General features: G+C 43.9%; 1 protein-coding gene across 1 annotated transcript; it reads left to right on the top strand.

Annotated features, from left to right (window-relative positions):
- Positions 1-1,800: 1,800 nt before the first annotated feature.
- LOC108922600 (neuronal calcium sensor 1-like) lies at positions 1,801-18,243 on the top strand. The gene is made up of 8 exons (XM_018732822.1): positions 1,801-1,864; positions 9,631-9,685; positions 12,127-12,265; positions 13,769-13,847; positions 14,001-14,089; positions 14,228-14,305; positions 14,904-15,010; positions 18,201-18,243. The coding sequence occupies exons 1-7, from the start codon at positions 1,801-1,803 to the stop codon at positions 15,000-15,002; spliced, it is 603 nt and encodes a 200-aa protein (XP_018588338.1). The 3' UTR covers positions 15,003-15,010; positions 18,201-18,243.
- Positions 18,244-22,004: the final 3,761 nt, after the last annotated feature.

Consider the following 22,004-nt stretch of genomic DNA (forward strand, 5'->3'; position numbering starts at 1 on the left):
TAAAACTAGCTCAGCTGGTATTAAATTGTGATTTTGCTGCTGATGGGGTCGCTTGAGGACTTGCGACCGTGTGTAGATGAGGCTGGATTAGATTCCTTTGGCGTGTTTGACCACATGAAGCCTTTTTAACGTCCCGTAAATGTCGATAGTGCCAAAATAATCTAGCCCTGGCTAAAATCAACTATGCGCTCAGACGGACCCTTTGGCCTACCCCTGCTATAGATTTTGCTAGAGTTTGTTGTTATAGAAAAATTATTTCCTTTTCAATCCACATTGTGTTTAATAATGTTTAATCAGATGTACTCCATGAATATGCAATTACCTTTTTCCCTCCAAAGAGGAGCCAACTGTATTCCTTTCACAGCGGTCTCCTTGCTCTTAATTAAGGGTTGAATGGAACCTGCCTCCCTCCCTCGCTCTGCACCTTCTTCCTCATATTTCTTAATGAAAGCGTGAAAATGAAAATTTAATAGAAGAGAAAGAGTGAGCCCCGCTGCACAGATCCTTAAGTAATGTTCTGCCAGTGCTGAAACGAGATCAAGACGACCTTGTTGAAATTAGGCGAGGTGGTGTGCAAGCTGAGGAGGACCTCAGTTGTGTAAGGCTGGATGGGAAATGGGTCTGGGCAGTTAGTGTGAATGCCTCTCTTATGGAGAGAAGCGTTAGCTGTATTTTCCATTGCTCTTTCCTCTAGGTGAGTTGGCAGCAGGTGGCAAAGTAGCAGAGAGCCATGGAAGTCTAAAGGCCTGCCTGTCTCGGTGTGGACCCCATCTATGCGACTCCCACAGGGAGGAATACATGGAATGAAAGCTCCCCATCTCCAGGCGTAGCCCCCCCAGGCCTATGTGCTGAGTGCTGACACTCGGACAGAGGAAGATGTGTGACTCACCGGAGAGCCAGAGCGATGGACGTCGCTCCGTAAATTCCCCCTCCTCCGGCAGCGAGCTGCCATGGGTTTATTTATTCACACGACTGAAAGCTGCGCAAAGGATTTACTGCAGCTGCTTCCTGCTGCTTTTTCTCTGATTTATTTTCAATGTACATCTTGCCATTTATTTCCTAGCGCACAGTGTTATGTGTTGTCTGCTGTGATCTGAAGGCTTAAATAACTCGTCCTTTTTAAGTAGGTGGGACTAGGGGAGGATTTTGACCTGGGGGCTAGTGCAGAGAAAACCCGAGCTGCTGGGAACTAAAAAGTGGAGTCGAGAGCCTCAGAGACTGTGGTTACCAGGGACAACGGTATCAACACGCTGCACGTCCAAGCCCTCACACGATCCACCCTCTTACTTTCCCTGGCTCTCTCTCTCTCTCTCTCTCTCTCTCTCTCTCTCTCTCTCGCTCTTTCTCAGAGTGCTCATTCTAGAGAGAGTGGCTCCAAGCTCCGGTCTCTCAGTGGACTGTTCCTCTCCCAGTTCCGACATAAATCCTGGAAGTCAGCCGGTAGGTTGGTGGTGGTATCCCAAGGAGTAAGAGACCAGATTGGAGCCCCCCGCAGCTGCAGCCTGCCTGGTGGAGGGGGTTGGGTGACTAAAACAAATCCGAGGTCAACTCAGGAGAGGAGCATCCGTACGGCGGAACGTATTTCTGTCTCCTTGCAAGCCTAGCCATGAAAGAACCATCTCTCATTGCAACATCTCAGAAGTAAGGTTCTGCTGGTGAACGTTGCTGTCTTACCCTGGTGGCTGTGTTAAGCACCGGACGGCGCCAGCAGCGATCTGTCAACCCGAGGAAGGTGGAGAGGGTGGTGGGGCAGAGGGGTCAGCGGGCTCCCCGGGGACCGCTGGAGAACAGGCACCAGTCATGGGGAAGTCCAACACCAAGTTGAAGCCAGAGGTGGTGGAGGAGCTCACCAGGAAGACCTACTGTGAGTACCTTCTCTTACTTCTCTCTACTCTCCTGGCTTCACAGCACATTCTGGTGCTGGTGACCACAAAGCCATCAGACACACACAGACTCGTGCACAGCAAACATGTGGAGGAATGTGGAATCTGCCATGCGATGTGTCTTCAGGTTTTGGCCATCAGTCCTGTGATTATCACTGGACTGACCCTCTATGTACAGTGTACTGCCAGTCCCAACACAGTCCCAACCTGAACAGAGAAACACATTGTTGGTTCACCGCATTTGTCGTGTTCTCTCGTGTCAGGGGCAGACATGTAGATACCCAGCATATTAATTAAGAAAACTTAAAGCTTTGTAAATTTGGAAAAACAATGAACAGTCTAAGAGATATTCTGTTTTATATCATATAGGATATTAGATCACAGATTAGAGGCTCTTAGAGTACAGGTAATCTTGCAATTCAGCATTGTATTGTAAAAATATACTTTATGCATGAATAAATGCAATAACTGGTTATACTGAATTGAAAATGCTTTCCCCGATTCACACAACAGAAGAGGTGCTCCTTTTGTCTGTTTGCCTTTTGTTTCTTAGTAGACTGTTTTTAGTCCCTTTGTCAGAGCGTTCCGTCCTTGTCGCATCGACCGGCTCGCCTCGCCGCCTTTGCCGTCCGGCGTCTGCCCTGGCCCCTTCTTGTGAATGCGCTTCCATCACTGAACACGCTCACATTGAGCTAAATTATTTATTTTGTCACTCGGAGGAATCTTTCACCTAAAGCACAGTTTCCAGCTTTAGGCTTTTCTTCCTTAATGTTGCTACATGGATGTAGAGTGTAGTATAAGTATCTGGAGCGTATGCTGATGAAGGTACTTATGTTAAATTTCTCCAGTAAAAATGACCCACCGGTAAAAATTGGTAAATCTCTGTAAATAGCTTAATATTGTAGGTCGCTTTGGGAAAAAAAGTGTCTAGAATCCTAGCTAGAATGTGTAAATGTAAATATTTAATAATCTAAAAGATCCGACAACAGCCCCCAGCCTGGGATCTGAATTTCCAGGCATATAACTCATGTATACATTTCTATGGATGGGTGTTTCATGATGCTGTTAATCGGCCCTCTCATCACCCACAATGCCCTGCTGTGCTACTGCAAACAGTTGTGTTACACTCATACCTTCAAGGGTGGAGACTTACACATCTGGGGTGGTTAGCGGTCTTCAAAACCCTATGGCCAGGTACCCAGATTATCTTCCTCATCCTCTCTGTGTCCTTGAATGACATCTGCAAAGTTGCACCATTCTCTATTCCCCTGATTTTTGCCATTAGCGTGTGTGTGTTTTTATATGTGTGTACATGTAAATGTGTCTGTACGTGGGCAGTTCAGCATGCACTAACCAATCCATTGCCCAGCGAACCATATCAGGGGGCTGCCGGCGTGGGGGAAATTGCAGCGTTACCAGGGAGTAAGCTTTGTGCCGCTGTCACCGCACCGCAGCAAGCTCCGCCCCCACTTCCATCCCTTCTTCTGTTCCCCCCCTAACTGTTTCCCTGCCTGCGAGGAGCAGAGTGGTGTATAATTAGGGTTACGTATAAATTGGCACAGCTGAAGGGCGTTCCCCTCCCCTGGCAAGTCCATCAGCTGCCGCCACGCCTCTCTCTCTCCTTTCCCTCTGTCCTGCTTACCCTTCCTCTTATTCACCTTTCAGCCTTTTCCGCCAGAATCGAACCTGACATCTGAGCATTTCACTTGTTCCAGAGAGGCCCTTTTCCCATAGAGGCAGATCAGTAATCACAGGCCTTGCCACTGCCTCCATGTGTTCCCATCTGCAGAAGCCAAATATCTCCATATATCCTCTCTTACATCTTCATACGCATTATTCTTGTCGTTAAATCACCTCTATACATAAACTCCGGCGACTGTATACGTTAGAAAACAACATTTTGTTCATAAACAATATGAATTATACACATTTTCATCGCTGTGAACTCTGGTTCAAATGTGGAGACATCAGCCATCGGTGTTTTGATCTTGTTTAAAATATCCACTTGTGTGGACACACTCTTGTTTCAGTAGAATGATGTTATGAGGCTCACTTTTCCCCCACTGTAGGGGCCCGGGCAGGAGGCTGCAGACAGACAGCTGTTGCTTTAGGCATCGAGGCCATTTTACCACTTTGTGTTCGGGCAGCTGGTGGCGTTGGTTAGAGGTGCAGTCTTGCACTCCATGTCCTGCTGTAGTATCAGTGATCTCCGCAGCACTGCCGTGTCTTTTCTCCTTAGAGGTTCTGGAATAATGGCTTCTGGTGGGTAGCCATTGGCATCCTGTTTAAACACCCAGAAGAACTCAACTTTGGTCCCTGAGGGCTGTGGGATACGTCGCGCCTTGCTCAGCCGAAGCTCTTAGCTTCCTCTGTTGAAGCCTGTTACCTGGCCCGGGGTTACAAGGGTTAGATGCGTATCTCTATGAGCGCTCTGCCTCCCAGTCACTTTCTTTGCTCAATAGATTATTATTAAATTATTAATCTAATGCTTTTCTCCAAAATATTAAAATGCTACAATGATTTACCCCATTTATACAACTGGATAATATTTACTGGAGAAATTCAGGGGAGGGTACTATAGCAGGAGAAGGGATTCGAACCTGCATCCTTCGGGTTAAAGGCAGGATCTCAAACACTGCACCACCTGTTGCTCCTGTAGATGGTGTTTCAGTCCTACCAACGGGTTTGTACTGGAATGGAATGAACAGGATTTTTCTGAACATCAGGAGCAGCTCAAGGAGAGGCCAAGCCGGCATCTACAATTGCGTACTAAATCCCTCTACTTGTGCCTATTCACTGTGATGTTGTACAGAAGGGCTGCTTGACCGCAGTCTTGAAGCACCATAGTTCAAATTTTTTTTTATTTCACCCTTGAACTGAATAGATTCACAATTCAGCCTTGTGCAATACCCTTTAGATATACTGTCTCAGCTCAAGGTTTGTAAATTAGTGTGGAACGCGGTGGAGGCGGAGCCAAGCTAGCCTGAAGGGGTGGAGTCTTAACAGACAGTGAAAAGTTCAAGTAAAATCAAGTTTATTGTCATAGGTACAAGGAGCATGTGTACAAGTGTCATGAAATTCTTCCCTGAGTGCTTCTCCACAGACTACGGACAAAGACAGAGACAATAGAAATACTGCACAAACAAAACAATGATAATGACAGTGAGTAGTGCGACAGCAATAACAATAAATAATGATAATAGTAATAACAATAATACCAGTCGACAGCTCACCAGTTGAGAACTCGGAACGAGAGAATGAGAATGCTTAAAGTGGCAGTGTAATTTACCAATGTGCTTGGGAGGAGCAGTCCAACTCTACTTATTAAAAGTGGCACATTGGTTAGTGTTGTATAGTCTTACAGCAGTGGGGTAAAAGCTGTTCCAGTACCTAGCAGTGCGGGTTCGAATCGACCTGAGCCGCTTTGCAGATGGCAGAGAAGAGAAAAGTGCCCGTGCGGGGTGATTGATCTTTCATGATGCGCATCATCTTTCTGAAAACAACTTTCAAGCTGTTGGGTAAATCACCACTCTAGGACTAATGGACTCCCTGCCACCATTAAACTTAAGTTCCTAAAGAGCTGGTTCTTTCCTTTTCGTGCTTGTTTGTGCGCACGCGTGTGTGTTTGCCGCCTTTGCGCAGGCTAATTAAATTATTTGCTCAGTGGTTCCCTCAGCCCTTCATCTGCCCATGCGTGCGAAAGCAAGGAGGGGATTGCGTGCTGAGTATGACCGAGTGAGATCGGTCGACAGATAGGACCACGACACGGTCAGTGTTGTAAATAGGCCAGATGGCCAGACGACATGCCTGAACGTCACAGCTCTGCTTTCCTCTATCATTAGTTTTAATTCCCTGCCACATGCTGCAATGGAATAATCGCTCAAGGCATTAAAAATATATGCATGTACTTTTTTTCGTTAGTACAATAAATTGCTGCAGGACATGTCGAGTTCATTGTGAGTTGTTGTAAGATCAGCAGATTGGAATAATGCACATTAACATTTAAATAAAATTGACTGATATTAGGCTTTGGGCTTACTACCATTCAGAGCACTTTAGTGCTTATGGATTAAAATATGTAAAAGGCCGTCTTGTTTCCCGCAGCACCCTGCTTTTATTGTGCCTCATTTTACATATGAAATGGCAACATTCACATCTGAAAACGACAGACATCAGCACGGGGTGAGAACGTGCGGTGAGGATGTGGAATTCATTTGGTATCCAGACATGGCAAGCTCCACCTCTCACGGTTAAGGCCTACAGGTGACAAAAAGATTAATAAACAGGATATGTTTCAGGTCCAAAACTCAAGCATCCATTTGTGACCTGGAGTGAAATGGCACTGTTGTCATGGAGACCTAAAGGGAACCGTTCCTCCTCGTGTCTCTGAGCTCCCGTTTTGTATAGCATCCTGCTGTTGGCACGAAACTCAAACTTTTCCACTAAATCTACAGATAATGTAACGTGTCTCTGCAATGTTCATTATGTCATTTCAAGTAGAAGCATCTGCAAGGCAGCTCAATTAATAATGCAGTGTAACCTAAGGTGTGTGTGTGTGTGTGTGGATTAAAGTAAAGGTAGCAGCATGTGCCACCTGGCAGGTGTGCTGCTGGTAACTGACTCCACCCCACACAGGACCATGAGACCGTGTTGCCAGCTCAGTTGTCAAGACCCCTTCATAGCTGAGCAAGAGACCTGAAGGAGAGGGACAGATCTGTGTTCCTGCAAAGTGAGTCAGATGTGACGTTCAGGCTGGGGGTGGGCTGGGAGACGGCGAGGTGGTGCCACTGTAAGCTGTGAGAAAGCAGAGTGATTCAGCGTCTGCACTTCTTCTCTGCAGTTTGAATGAGTAGTGGGGGCTGTGAAAGGATGACCAAAGTCCTCTCCATTTCCTGCTGAAGTTCACTGTAACAAGTTCTAATAGACATGTTAGGTAGGATGGTGGAGCAGCAGGTAGCGCTGGTGCCACCCAGCTGCTGGGCTGTGGTTTTAGATCTGGGTTCAGATCTGGCTCTGTTCATGCAGGGTTTGCATGTTCTCCCTTTGTTTGCATGGGTTTGCTCCCACAGTCCAAAGATGAAAAGAAGAAGGTAGTGGTAAACCACTTGGACACGTTTCCCAACCTTGAACAACACAGTAGAGGTCTTGAAAAACACACTAGAGGTTGACACAAGTTTCCTTCAACCTGATACCACTGGCCCTGAATGCTTCGTTTAGGAATAAATATTTTTTTTTTATACTAATTTACCCATTCAGTCGTAGTTTATTATACATACAGTACCTGTAAAAAGTATTCACCCCCCATGTTTCATTGTTTTGCAACATTGAATCACAGCAGTAATGTAATTAAGCATGTAATAATTTAAAAATGAAAACATATTTCTACAAAATCAGTTTTAATTGAATTAAATGTAAAACAGAATAACTGAATGCATAAGTATTGACCCCTTCAAGTCAATATTTAGTAGAGGTAACTTTTCCCAGAAATTACAGCCTTGAATCTACTTGGATTCAAGTCTGAGCTTTGCACTTCTTGACATTGCAATTTTTGACCGTTCCTCTTTGAAAAGATGGTCTACTTCTGTTATTCTGGATTGGGACTGTGAATGAACTGCAATTTTTAAATCGGGTTTCAATGTTTTGAAACATTCATTGGATGCTGAGAGGGGTTCAGCAGCTCTGAGGAAGAGAGGTAAAACATTCCGTCATATTGGAGTCAAAACCGAGAAGAGCTTTTGATTTTTGACCCACTGTGCGTGGCACCACCAAGTGACCAGAGGTGGAAGACTATAGCAGTGTAGTTATTGGTAGCAAGCGATCAAGTCCTGTTGGTACTGTGCACCAGATCCGTTGATGGTTTTGTACTCCAGAGTGTTGAAGTTGGGCAGCTGAAGGAAACATTGATGTTTTTGTTTTTAAGCCATTCCTATGTAGCTTTGGTTTTGTGTTCGGAGGTTCTGTCCTGCTGAGGAATAAATCTTCTCAATATTTTTTTCCATATTAACTTTCCCATTGAGTCATTGTTTTCCATTCATAAATAAAGGTCATGTGACTTCCAACACCCTGACCACATCGACTTGCTGGGAAGCGAAACACATGTCGCAGTTGGTAAACGGCCCTGCCCTGGAGTGATCTCATATACTCCAGAGCGCTGATAGGTTTTGGGCTTCCAACAGGATAAAGTCCCTCATTATCCTCTGCCGATATATCGGGTACCTTAATCCCCCCGCGCTGCACGGTAACACAGTCTAATATGGCAGCAGGTGCCACCAGGACACCTTCTAAACTCTTGAATGAGTAGGCGGTGAGGAGGTGGGGAGGACCTGGGATGCTCGCTGAAGACGCTGCCAATTTTATCAGCCGCTTTCATGCTGGGCATTATGTAACGCAGCGAGGCGTTCGCCATGCCTGTCCCACTTCTGTGACTCTGCTGTACTGTCCATCTTGAAACCCTCACTGTAAAAAAAAAAAAGCTGAAAGTGGAATTTACTAGGACGGAAGGTGCTTTCTTCTAGAAAGTTAAACAACGAGCATATGCACACCAGAGGCGTACAAGTGAGATATAACAGGGTAAAACAATAAATGAACACCATATGTGAATAATATAGTAAAGAATAATATAATAAAGAGCATAAGTAAATTATAATAATATTACTGAGTAAACAATAATGAAATTGTTAAAAATTAACTCCAATATTACCAAGCATCCTTCTGTCTTTTCCTATTTGCAGCTCTGCTTTGCTTTCACTCACATCACTAACCACTTGTCTGAAAGTGGGGTCATGGTGACCTGGAGCCTATCCTAAGATCATAAGGTAGGCTAGATAGGGCACATCATGGATGGAAGGCTACAAGTGAGACATGCAGCCTTACCTGTTATTTGTAAATTTGCGTTAGAGTGTATTATACTTTGCAGCAGTGTAGGGAGTGGATGGACCCAGATGATCACACACACACACACACACACATTTTCAGAACCGCTTGTCCCTTACGGGGTCACGGGGAACCGGAGCCTACCCGGCAACACAGGGCGTAAGGCCGGAGAGGGAAGGGGACACACCCAGGACGGGACGCCAGTCCGTCACAAGGCACCCCAAGCGGGACTTGAACCCCAGACCCACCGGAGAGTAGGACTGCGGTCCAACCCACTGCGCCACCGCACCCCCTCCAGATGATCACTAAATTCATTTATTTGAGGCTTTTCTCTAAAGTCATTTTTAAGGTGTTCGCCCTGATTGACCTGTTTTATGCAACTTTTACTGTATCAGTTCAAGGTAAGGACCTTGATCAAGAGTACCATAGCAGAAGGCAGGATTCAAACCTTGTGCTTTTTAAGTGCAATTTTGCAGCTCTAACCAGTATGCTAGCTGCTGACCTGGCAAGTCACGTTGCATTTTTACATTCCAAATTTTAAATTTTTATGAAATATACTGTAAACGGGTGCAATTTTACACTCCAAACTTTATATTTGCTTGTGGCTGTATTACTCTCAGTGATGCATCGTAGATCTGTCTTCTCATTTATCTTTAATGCCCCGCCCCCCCCCCCCCCCGAAAGAAGTTTTCTGTGACTGGTCAGATCCACAAACTGCTTTGAAGGTATAGAGAAAGGAGAGTGGACCACAAGACGAGTGTTGGGTGTTACAGACCCAAGTGCACAAAACTGGGGTGAAAAGTGGTGTGAAAGTCATGCGGGGGATGGAGGGGGTGCTTGCTGCTACCGTTCACCCTTAGGATGTATGGCTGACTGATCGACCTCCCTCTGTTTCTCCCCACAGTCACTGAAAAAGAAGTACAGCAGTGGTGAGTGCTTCTGGGCTCTTCCGCTCTGACTCACACACACACTCTCTCTCGCACTCTCACCCTGCGTACTCCCCCAATCTTTGTCCTTCTCTACCATCCCGTCCTACCTGTGGGCAGAGAGGAGGTTTGCCGTGTGTTGGGGTCATGTGCTTAGCTGTGGTCAGGCCTGCAGCAATGTTCATTTCACCCCAGCAGGCTGACCACTGAACTCCAGAAACGGTGACCTGGCAACGGTGCCTAGCAACAAGACCCTGGCATCAGGACCCTAGCAACGAACAGGATACGGATGACTAGTGGAGCAAAGTACCCCTTCGGTCCCTTAATGATGCCCATGCAAAAATGATGCTTTATCTCCCCAAGTCAAAATCCTGATCAGGAACCTTTCAGGACCCCAGCTGAGAAAGAAGGGTGTTGTTAGAGGGCGGTACACAGGATCTGGAAAAGGTGTCCCCAAGTGAATAACAATGGAGAAGGACAAAGATTGGGATGGAGGGGGTAGCTGTAGCTATTTTTCATATAATTATGACCATCTTGTTTTGGTCACGAAAAAGTTAATAGAGCTGATCTGGCAAACAGACCACCGACGTTTCAGATGTTACAGGACAGAGAGTAATTGTTGCAAAAGACAGTAAAACTAATAATACTATTGCTGTTTCCAAAAGTAGCATCATATATTACACATCATCATACAGTATGTTATAGTGAAAAACTGTAATTACAGTAACATGTTTCACTATGACGCATTGCCACTCAACACTAATTATAGGGTTAGGGTTATCTAGAGGCCTCTGTTTGTGTGTGCATTTTACTATCTGCTTTTTTACATCATAGGTTGTACGTGATACACTGCAGAAAGTTTTAAGCAGCTGCTGTAAAAGTATATACGAATGTGTTTATGGTTCTTTGCCGGGTCATGTGGGACCCTTGCGGTTTGTGGATGGGATGTTTACTTGTAACAGGCGCTGCCTGTGCAGTCTGCCCCCATCTCATTATTGCCGACTATCACTTTTTCCATATTGGTGTCCAATAAGACAGGCCTGGCATGAACCGTACACACTTAGCTGATGCTTTTCTCTAAAAGGACTTACACTATTAAGGTTATTTACAGTTATTTACCTATTTACACAGCTGGGTAATTTTAGTGGAGCAATTTAGGGTAAGTACCTTGTTCAGGAGTACTACAGCTGGAGGTGAGGCTCAAACCTGCGACCTTTGGGTCCAAAGGCAGTGGCTCTAAGTACTATGCTACCAGCTGCCTACAACAGCAATTCATTGCATGCTCAGCAATCGAGAAGATCGTCATAAACCCCTCCTTTACGTGATCCGTTCTTTCATCATGCTCAGTTTTCTTCTTCTGCTCTCTCAGGTTCTCATGGTGTTCTATCTTCACAGAGAGCTCCTTATTTGTCTCCTTTGATTCAAACTGACTTAAAAACCTTGCAGGCATAGACTTCACCTTTTCACAACAGCTTGATGTTTTAACTGAACGATTAAATTCAATTCCTGTTTTTTTTCTTAAGGGTAGAGGAAGGAAGATTAGAATTGTTCAATAATGTTTTTTATAGCACCGTACGAACGTGAAAAGTTGGACACTGAAGAAGGAGGAAAGGAAAAACCTTTGAACTGTGATGCCAGAGGCGGCTTTCAAGGACTCTATGGAAGGACAGGAAACAGGAGACAGCACTCCCTGGAAGCACAAATGATGAAACTGAGATCATGATCCTTTGACATGTCATTAGAAGACTGGATTCTCTCATAAAGATGGTGATGATTAGATGGAGGAAAAAGAAGAAGAGGATAGCCTGCGAGCAGATGGATGGATTCAGTCACGATTACAATAGACATACCCCTTTCAACACGAGGGACCCAAGTGGAGGACAGAACATCCTAGATGAGCTGTATATACATGGTCGCAAGGAGTTCAGCTGATTTCTTCTTCCCCATAATAGTTGTATCCCCATGACACTAAATCCCATGCATTGTGTCGTATGTCAGAGAAAACAGCCATGTTGTTTGTTTGCATTTCCATTAGGGAACCACTTTAAGTGCAGTTCTGTCTATGCCAGTCAACCGTTCTGCAGTTAATAATGTAATTTTTTTTTAATAATTTATTATCGGCATGCTTTTTGGGGTGTTTACGACCTGCTTCCTGCTGTGCTTTGATGGAGACGACCACAGACATTTCCTCTCTGGCTGCCCGCCACTTCTCCCCAACCCCCTCCTCCACAGCTCTTTCCACAATCTTCTTCTCTGCCCTTCATCTCTCCTTCAATTATATTTGACAAGAGGAAAAATACAGCCACTGCACCCGGGAAGTCCATCAGCTTCACTGGATGCTTTTCCAAAGCCTGGAGATGGAGCAGCAGTGGCATCATGAGTCATCACGCTGCCCTGTTTTTCTACCAGTACCCCTCATGCATCTTCTCTCCCATCACCTCCAGGTACAAAGGCTTCATCAAGGATTGTCCCAGTGGGCAGCTTGATGCTGCAGGCTTCCAGAAGATCTACAAGCAGTTCTTCCCCTTTGGGGACCCCTCCAAGTTTGCCACGTTTGTCTTCAACGTCTTCGACGAGAATAAGGTAATAAGTTTCTTTTTATGGAAAGCAGGAACCGGCAAGATGCCTTTGATGCGCGTCTCCCCACTTTTAAACAAGTTACTCGACTATAAAGCAAATAACTAGGTGTGCTTTTGGGTGAGGGTTCATGCTACAGTCAGACTAGCATCTTGATGTCCTTCATCTGCTTCTAAAGCCTGGTGTAGGTGGTGAAGAGACATTTTTTTCACACTGGAAAACAGCTGAAGTTTACTGTGATGCCATCTATCTTTCTACTTGTCTCGGAAAATGTCAGCATAATTCCACATCTATCTGTGAAAATTCACCCCTGATGGTCTGAGAAACCAGAGTGTGAAGTGGTTAGGTACATAACAGATCGAGGTCATGCAGCAGGTGTAGCAGGTGGTTGGAGGATTAAAGCTCCTCTCTCTGTCATATTTCACAGTGACTGTTTTCATAGCAAGTACTTGATTGCGTCCTCACAATTTCATTTATAATACTTTTGCTTTGTTTTTACTTCTTTTCTTGGATCCTCTATTTCTCTGTGGTGATTCTCCAGAACATATTACTGGCACATAGTAAAGCTGCAGAAAAGCACTCCCCACATCAAAGACAAAGAAAAGCAAGTTAGCCTGTTGGCTTAAAATTATACGATGGCCTGGTCACGGCTGTCGTGCGCCATCATGGTTGCGCGTCTGTACAATGACACCAAACCACTAAACTTGGCTCCTTTCCGCTCTATTTATTTCCACTTTAAAAGTTCATATATACTCAGAGGATGGCACTCTGCACTCCACCAACAAAAGTTTTCTTGTGTGGTCTTCGAAGAGGTGGGGGAGGCAGTGTGGTGGAATTATGGGATATGTGTGTTTCGGATGCATGCCAAAAAAAAGGCCCCTGTTTGGCTCCGAGTGTGTGCCAGTGTGTGTTTGTGTGGCACGTAAATTGGTGCGTGCCTTTCCCCTCAATTGCTATTTCACTAAAAGCCTCCATCTCAGCTAGAACCAGTTCAAAGCATCTCTCTCCCTGAACCAGGAGCTGTCAGCACGCCAGCTGACGAAATATTCTAAATGACAGTTCTCCGCAGTGAACTGACGTAGCAAGATGGCTGTTTCGAAGTCGAAACTCTGCTTTAAGTGCCCCTAGCCAGTCGGCTGGGTGTGATTCTTTAACCTGAGGTAGAAGTTTGAAATCAGTACCATGCCAGGCTGTGGTTCTAAGCCGCTTCAGGGCCCAGTTGTGCTCCCTGCTGTCCCTTGGGCAATTGGGTAAAGATCCAGTGCCAGTCGTGTGGACGGGCTGAAATCAACACACCAACAGGAGGACACGGCGTATGATTTTGCCTCTGAAATGGGGACGAGCACCAGGGGAAGTACATATATGTGGGTAGAGTCTCATTCTGACAAAGTGAGGCGAGACAAGCCCCCGGCAGCGAGGCGGTCAGGTACAACAGGGCGCCCTACTTTCCGCACTTGGATGGATAGGTGGTTTTGACGTCTCTCTCCTTCTTTCCCCCACCGTCCTCAGGATGGACGGATCGAGTTCTCAGAGTTCATCCAAGCTCTGTCCGTCACTTCGCGGGGAACCCTGGACGAGAAACTCCGATGTAAGCTGACAGAAGCCAAATGCTCATATCGGACTCAAACATCATTTTTTTACGCCATCACTGTGTCAATAATCTTGCACCCGTGACAACCTTCACGGTTGAGTCGAAGTCCAGCTGGTGCTGAGGCGCCTCCTTCTTTGGTGGGTGTTGCAGGGGCCTTCAAGCTGTACGACCTGGACAATGACGGATACATAACGCGGGATGAGATGCTAAACATTGTGGACGCCATTTACCAGATGGTGGTGAGTTGTCTTCATCAGCGCATTGCGTTCATAACATTGTAGACTGGGAACCGGGATCTTCTGCTATAGGGCTTCACAGTCACGCTCGGCTGCCTGCGTGTGTGTGCGTGTCCGTGCGTGCGTGTGTTTACCCCCCAGGGGAACACGGTAGAGCTTCCCGAGGAGGAGAACACGCCAGAAAAGAGAGTGGACCGTATCTTCGCCATGATGGACAAGGTAGAGAGAAGAGAGAGAGACACACACATACACACACACAGTTCAGACAAATATGGATGCAGGCACCGTGTTTATCCACTTCCATTCAGTCCAAGATTCATCTCCCCACTGTGTCTGCAAACACCTGCACACACAGCTGGCAGATCAACTGTAGTTTTACAGATAAGACATCATGTTGTTTGTTTTTGTTTATTACTCTGTTGCTCACCTGATGATTTTATCACTTTATTGACATAGCAGCAGAAGAAATGGTTTCAGTGGCGCTTATAATAGAAAAATAAAACAATTTCATGGATGAACACACACCTCAATACAAATGAGGATGGACACATTGTACATACTGCAACACAAATTTAAATCAGCCTTTTGCAATAAAAATACACAAAAATATACAATCACTGGCATACAGGGACACAATGATGACTTTGAAATATGTAAATGATCGTTGGTTTTACAGCTGCACCTTTCATGAAGCAGTTTGCATGAAATCCTTTGCTCATGGGCCCTCAAGCAGACCAAAATCTGGGACTTGAACCACAACCCTTCCTTCACAGTTGTACTACCTGCCACCACATTTATATTTGTCTACCCCCCTCAGAATGCTGACGGTATGCTGACGCTACAGGAATTCCAGGAAGGCTCCAAGGGCGACGCCTCCATCGTGCAGGCTCTGTCACTGTACGACGGCCTGGTCTAGAGGCACAGGTGGGTCAGCTGAAAAGTGAAGGGATCTGAGACTAATACCCTGGTTTTATTGATGCAGGCAGGTGAGTTAAAGAGGAATCCAAGTGCACAGTTTTATTTACAGTGGCAGATAGCTGTAGTCTTCCAAAACAGATCTACAGACAAAAGAGACAACAGAGAAGGAGGCCACCGGAGCAGTGAGGACTGCTATGAGCACGAGGAAACCAGCAAGACTGCAACATGTTTCTTGGATCAGATCCCTTTTAAAGGCAGTCCCAATTGCACACTTGTAGAGAGATCTGCAGGACAAGCCGCTAAAACTCACTATGTGTTTACTTACAGGAACTGTCACTGTGGTTTGTGACACGGACAATGTCTCCCTTTAAGAGGACTTGTTTATCCCCTGGGTTGTGTTCTGGTCAAATTTGAGCCGTTTATGACTTTTCTTCATCATGAATATGATTTCTCACATCTGATCGCCATAAGGATTTATGGCATCTTTCACATCTGGCGTCTGATTAGCGATCACCAGTTTTTCTGCATTTTACATGTTTTATGTGTGCGGTCACAACTGGTTGACCGTAGGAAATGAACAGGTGACACTATAATGGAGCAAAGTGTATCAGATACCAGATTCAGGAATTCACGATGCCTTTCTCTCTCCCTCTCTCCACACACACGGACACAAACACGGTGCTACAATTTCAGTTAAATGTAACTGAAACGTAACCATAAATTCCAAAATGAAGTGTAGAACTTGTGATGCTGACCAAGAATTATGATGGCCAAAAAGTGTAGCACAACATTAGGTGATGTTCTATGTTTTATAATTGGTTCATAAACAATTATAGCGAGCCAGACAATTTTGGACAGGAACACCCAAAAAAAAAAAAAACAAGAAAGCTGTCTGGAACACAACCCAAGGGTTAAGGGTGCTGGATGACCCTGGTCTAGTTAGTGACCTACAATATAGTAATTTAACTTCATTTAAATTGCATCCCGTGATTAGTCTGTAAGGGGAGTGGCAGCTATATAACAGATTTGTTTTTATTTATTATTTTATTAAATGTGCCATGCCTCCAAGGTGTTGATCTGGCACACAATGACAAACAACCTACCGGATGATATTTAAAAACATATTTTTTCCAACTTCTTCGCTGGTTTCATTTTTGCTCAGAAGTTTAACATTTAAACAAAATGATCTGATTAATACAGGCAAAGAGTGAGTGAAAATTTAAAAGCTGCCTGTGAATTGCATGTTCAAAATATCAATATGTGCTGATCATAGTGAATCAGGTTATCACAACTGAAACTAACAGAGAAAATTAAGTCATTATTTATTACAATAAATGCAAATCAACACAGCCAAGACAACTTAAAAAGCACTATCAAATCACAAGCGCATTAAAATTCTCATTTTCTAATTAAAAAGATGGCAATCATGCACTTATAGAAAGGAGAACTAAAATCCTTTTACACAAAACATATTTAGGAATGTAAAACCTACAGTAACCGCTGTAATCTGACAGAGAAAAACAGAGGAGGTAAAGGAGTGAGGTTATTTTAGGATGTTTGTATTTATAACAGCCACGTTATGGATTTTTACACATGCAGCTACTGTTGTGTTTCCCTTTTTTTGAAAACTGCAAATTTTCTATTTATAGTTTGTTAAATTTGTGAGTGTCAGAGCAACTGCTACTTGTCTTTACGCACCCAGTCAATAGATGGCAGTAAAGAGCACTCAAAAAAGAAAAAGGAAAGAAAATAAAATACGGAACATTCAGACCCTTAAAATGACCATCTGAAATAGTTCAGTGCAAGAATCTGTCCATCACCATAAAATTACATAAGGCTCTAGGTTTTAGAGTTGACACCAGCACATAGAAATGCTGTCAGAGATGCGAATGGAGCCACATGGCACTTCTCCAGCACGGAGCGGTCAGCAAATTCGTCAGTGGAACAAGCTGTGAGTCATGTCTCCAAATCTGAACCAGAGCACGTGAGTCAGAGAAATCGAAGTGGCGAGATACCAGAGACGTACCATACCTTTGTGGGTAAAAACAGGTTCCCTCAGTAAAACTGAATATTTTTTTTTTGTGACAATAACGTGCTCAGTGGGGGACCTTTGTATGGGGGTCCAATTAATGATATTTCGTATGATCAGAAATAATGTTTTCACAGAGCCACAAAGCTGTACCTAAAAGATCATTAAAACATCACAACAAAGACTTCGCAGTCAATGAAATTATTGTATTTGATCACATTAGTGACAATTAATATAATTATTGCACTGAGTAAGATTATTTGCATTTTAAAACAGCATGACTTTTGTCTGGCGTATCGAGATCTGAGTCAAATTCGTAAAATAGTTTGAGTTTCTCTGCTGGCTGACATTTCCAACACTTTGGTATATCAGTATAAATGGTCCATGCAACAAAGAAAAATAGCTTTTTATGGAGCTGAGAGCCTAGTATGGGAGAGAAAGGGTACCTACAGTATTTTAATATACAGTGTTGCCATATCAGGTTTTTCTTATTCTGGGGCAATACAGAGTGAACTGACAGCTGTATGAGCACCTTAAAGTGAGGGCCTGGCCTTATTATTACCCTTAAAGCAGTCATATTATTATTATTATTATTATTATTTGACACTTTTCTCCAAAGATACATACAGTATAATGTACAGTATAATGTTAGATGCATATTCCAAGATACAGTGATTTATCCATTTACATAGCAGGATTGTTTTTACTGTATCACTTCAGGGTAAGTATTTTGATCAAGAGTACACAGCAAGAGTGGAGATTTGAATGCAGGCCCTTTGATTGCAGTTAATGCTGTGATGTTTGCGCCGTAATGTGGCTGATCAGTTGTTTTCTTTTGCAATAAAAGTGAGTTCTTTAGGAGGTGGGTGTAGTATAAACGGTGTTAACCTCTCATTGTACTTGTACACAATTCTACGCATTCCCTTAGTACAAAACCGTATGATTCAATCTAATTTTATACAGTCGGAGTGCATTTTCACGACCAAGTGCTTTCCTTTACAAATTGTTTTCCAGAGTGAATGAAAACACTTTACCGGCACAGGGATAAATGAAAATGATTTCTTTACCCCTCGTGGGAAATTAAAACAGTGATTTATAATCCACAGACAGGAGACTGTTGTAGCCCAGCAATAAAGTAATAATATGTGTTACTCTCCTTTTCTCCAGCTTCTTGTCATCCTGGTCGCCACGCCGTCCCCCCTTCCCTCCCCCTGTTGCAAAAGTGGAAAGATGGGGGGAGGGGGGGGTGTGGGAGCCTCAGCTGTCACTCACTCATCTCCATGGTTGCCAAAAAAAAGAAAACTGTCACATTCTGGCAAATGGAAAACCGCGAGCGAGATACTGAAGGACGTTTCGAGGAAGGAGGCAGGGGTGCGCCCGCAGACTCTGCCGCAGCGCATGGTGGCAACTTTGCGAAACCTGCGGCTGTGGCCACCTGGATGCAGCTACTCAAGCAGATGACTGCTGTCGGTTGTTTTCACTGAGCACTTGAAAATGCGACTTTATTCACGGTGGCTTTTTCATTTATCGGATGCATTGCTGAGCCGGTGCCGATGGACCCAAAGCCAGTGCTGTTATTAAATTGTTGTCCTTTTTTTTTTACATTGTCTGCAACCATATCTGAGACCTCCTTGTACTGTGTTAAAAATGATTGCACTTGTTCTCATTTGCTCTCTTTAACGCTGTATGTATGTTTGTGTGCGCCCACAGGTCCTGTGCAATATCTGTGGTGTTTTTCTCCATTTGTGTGATCCATATGTGCTCGAACAAACCCCTGATGCGTCGTAGTCCCATGGCCCTGAGATACGCGGCTATGCAGGATCCAAAGGAGCTCCTATGTTTGTGGGAAAAACCTATACAGGTGGTCCCTGACTTACAGACTTTTGAATTACATTTTGTTTTGCAGACATGAACTTTTTTTCCAGAAGCTTTTAGACTGGCATTTCAAATGAATTTGCACACCAAAGTGTCTCGCGGTGTGCCGACAGTGATTGTGAATAGTAAGCACTGAATTAAGTTTTCAAAAGACTGTAAAATGTGGAAGAGAAACAAACAGCAGGAGAACAAGCCACAGATTAGCCTATGACTTCTACATCTACCAGTTTTGCGCTCATCAGTGATGCCCCCCCCTTTCCATCATCCTTTACATAATACATCCAGCTCCTTGTTGATGCACAGTTGCTGTCTGCACTTTAGCATAAATAACATTCAAATTACATTGTTTTTCATTTCTTATAATTATGCTTTCATTTGTTTTTGTTACACTACTGTTGCAAATTGAATTTTTTTAATGTGTAGGGAAAAATATGAGATCCTTGAGCCAATAAGCACAAACACCCTGGTCTAGCTCTGATCACAATTATTTATTGAGCTTTCTAATTTACACCATGTCCTAAATACCCCTGCCAGGGGACTCAATGTTCAAGTGTGTGCACGAGTCATACTGGCTCACCGGGAAGGGATGGGGAAGAGGGAAAGACAGTGAAAAGGCCTGCTGTTGCCATACTGCAAAGCTGTTTGTGGCAGCCCAGTGGCAGAGCGAGTAGCGCTGCTGTCTCAGCACCTGGGTGGTGTGAGAGGACATGGCTTCGATCCCCACTCAGTGTGGAGTTTGCATGCTCTCCCTGTGTCTGTGTGGGTTTCCTCCGGGTGCTCTGCTTTCCTCCCACAGTCCAAGGGCATGCTGTTCAGGTTCCCCCATAGTGTGTAAGTGACAGAGAGAGTGTGTTCCACTGATGGATGGATGAGTGATCCATTGTAAGTAGTGTATCTAGCAGTGTAAGTCACCATGGTGAATAAGGTGTGTGGGCTGATAACACTACGTAGAGTTTGTTGGAAGTTGGTATGGGGAAAAGCATCTGATAAAGAAATAAATGTAAATGTTTTGGTTGCTGACACGTGACATTTTTTGGTTTGGCCAGCTGTTTTTCCCAAAGCAATACATAACTGAATGAACAAAAGTGGATGTCCAGCAACAGATGAAGATCCATAGATACAGGCACACAATTCTGGAAGTGCAGACAATTAGCCCAACGCTATTGTTTTTGCCAGTGTAAATTACGCAATAGCTATGTATAGAATCGATAAGGAGGACCTGGTCAGCCAACATTCAACTAAAAACTTTTAGTAACAGAACAACTCTTGGTGCCAATTAATTTGGTAAGTCAGGGACCAACTGTAACCTCTTTTACTGTGTTATCATTTTATTGGCCAAGGCTGTGATGGGGCCTGGAACCCCGAGAAATGTGTGTCTGAATGAGCTGAGTTGCCCATGAGCCTAGTTAAGAATGTTCTCTCACCTTCACACCTCCCCACTGTTTTAGAAAACAAACTTTGTTCCTCTGCATTAGCACACTGCTCTGCAATGCATTAGCTCTACACAAGCTCATCATGTTATAAATGGCTGAGTTGCAAATTTTCGAAGATACAAACATTTTCCAGGTTAGTATTAGTTATTTATTGTTTAGGGTTATGAATATTTATTTGTTTTCTTGACTTATCTATTGTATAAAATTTGCTTCCGTAGCAAAGCAAACGCGACTTGTATTTTCATAACCGACCATTAGGTGTCAGTAAAATGCACTAAAAGAGGGTAGGAATGTGGGGCTGCCTTATTTCAGCTGTTTACAGTTGAATTCATTTCAGTATTTATGCCTGGTTTCTGGAGTTTGTGAACATTGCTAATCAATAATAAGATGAGGAACACTACACATGTTTTTATGGAAAGAAGTTGTCAGCAGTTGGCATTGAATAGGAGTTTGTGGAGACAACATATTTTTTATCTGGTCATTTTAGTTTTAATTTTAATGCTGCTCAAAGTTAATAAAGGTATTTAAATGTCTTGCATAGTATTTTTCATTTGTTACTGCTATATCTGGGATTTTTACAGCCCAACTTGCTAAAAGATCAAGGGAGGTCTATCTGTTAAGTTTTTATTGATTGTGTCTTAATGGTAAAAATTACTTGAGTTATGAACTAATGTAATTATGGACTTCCAAACTGATTTCCAGTCCCTGTCATGTTTGTCAGTTGAAGAATCAGTGCTTGTTTTTCCCCACTTTCAAAGACCTTCTCTGTTAGACAAAAGACTTAAATTGGCTGCTGTACAAAGCAATTATAAGGTACTGAAACATGAGTACAACTTGTGAGACACAGCCCTGCCTATTTACATATAAATAACTATAATCATTTTTAATGAACATCCCTGTGAAATCACTGGTCTTGTCCCAGCTCTCACCCTCATCTAGCACTACTTGGCCCACTAATGACTCCAAGCTAGGCTGACAATGATGTCCCCATTTGTAGATATTGGTCTACAAAGGTGGACAGAGGGGAACTGACATCAGAGAAGTTGAATTCAATAATGGATTCTAGGACCAGCTGATCAGTCTGGAAGAGGAAACGTCCACCAGCACAACCTTCCACCATGAGGATGATGATGATGATGATCATCATCATCATCATTATCACTGGATGTCACACTTGCTGTGTTTATGGTCACAATTCACCTGGAGTTATTTAAAGGAAAGAAAAGCTGAAGGAATATAAAAACAGATATCCATCAAACATCTAAACATTCTGCTGTTCTGTGACTCTCAGTAGAGTTCCAATTCATAACTAGGAACTTGTCAGGTAAAAAAAAAAAACATAGACAACACACATTGTTTTTACTGTTTTCCAAGCCTAATGTCAATGAAAATAGGGACTTGGAATTATTGCATGGACTACTGCTGATTCCTTAACTAAATGGACTCTTCCCCCATCCTGTACAGCTCACACGGGTCAGAGTGGTTCTCCTCTTCTTCCGCACCAACACTCGTCTCCTCAAAGCCTCCCAATTCCCGTAGCCGACACAATGACGTCAGGTGAAAAAGGGGGCATCGATTCCTTTGTCGTCAGCCTCAGCTGCTCCTTGGACACCTCCTTTGTTATTTTTTCCGGATCTTTCCACGTCTCAGCCAGCTGTCTGGA

The sequence above is a fragment of the Scleropages formosus genome, chromosome 6, assembly GCF_900964775.1.
Source record: "Scleropages formosus chromosome 6, fSclFor1.1, whole genome shotgun sequence".
Classification (NCBI taxonomy): Eukaryota; Metazoa; Chordata; class Actinopteri; order Osteoglossiformes; family Osteoglossidae; genus Scleropages; species Scleropages formosus.

What these genes read in the sequence shown, in the direction of transcription:
- LOC108922600 (XM_018732822.1), top strand. Translation starts at nt 1,801, where the DNA reads ATGGGGAAGTCCAACACCAAGTTGAAGCCAGAGGTGGTGGAGGAGCTC. An exon ending in GCTCACCAGGAAGACCTACT is followed by an intron (nt 1,865 to 9,630) that starts GTGAGTACCTTC and finishes TGTATGGCTGAC; the next exon opens with TGATCGACCTCCCTCTGTTT. An exon ending in CCTGGACGAGAAACTCCGAT is followed by an intron (nt 13,848 to 14,000) that starts GTAAGCTGACAG and finishes TGGGTGTTGCAG; the next exon opens with GGGCCTTCAAGCTGTACGAC.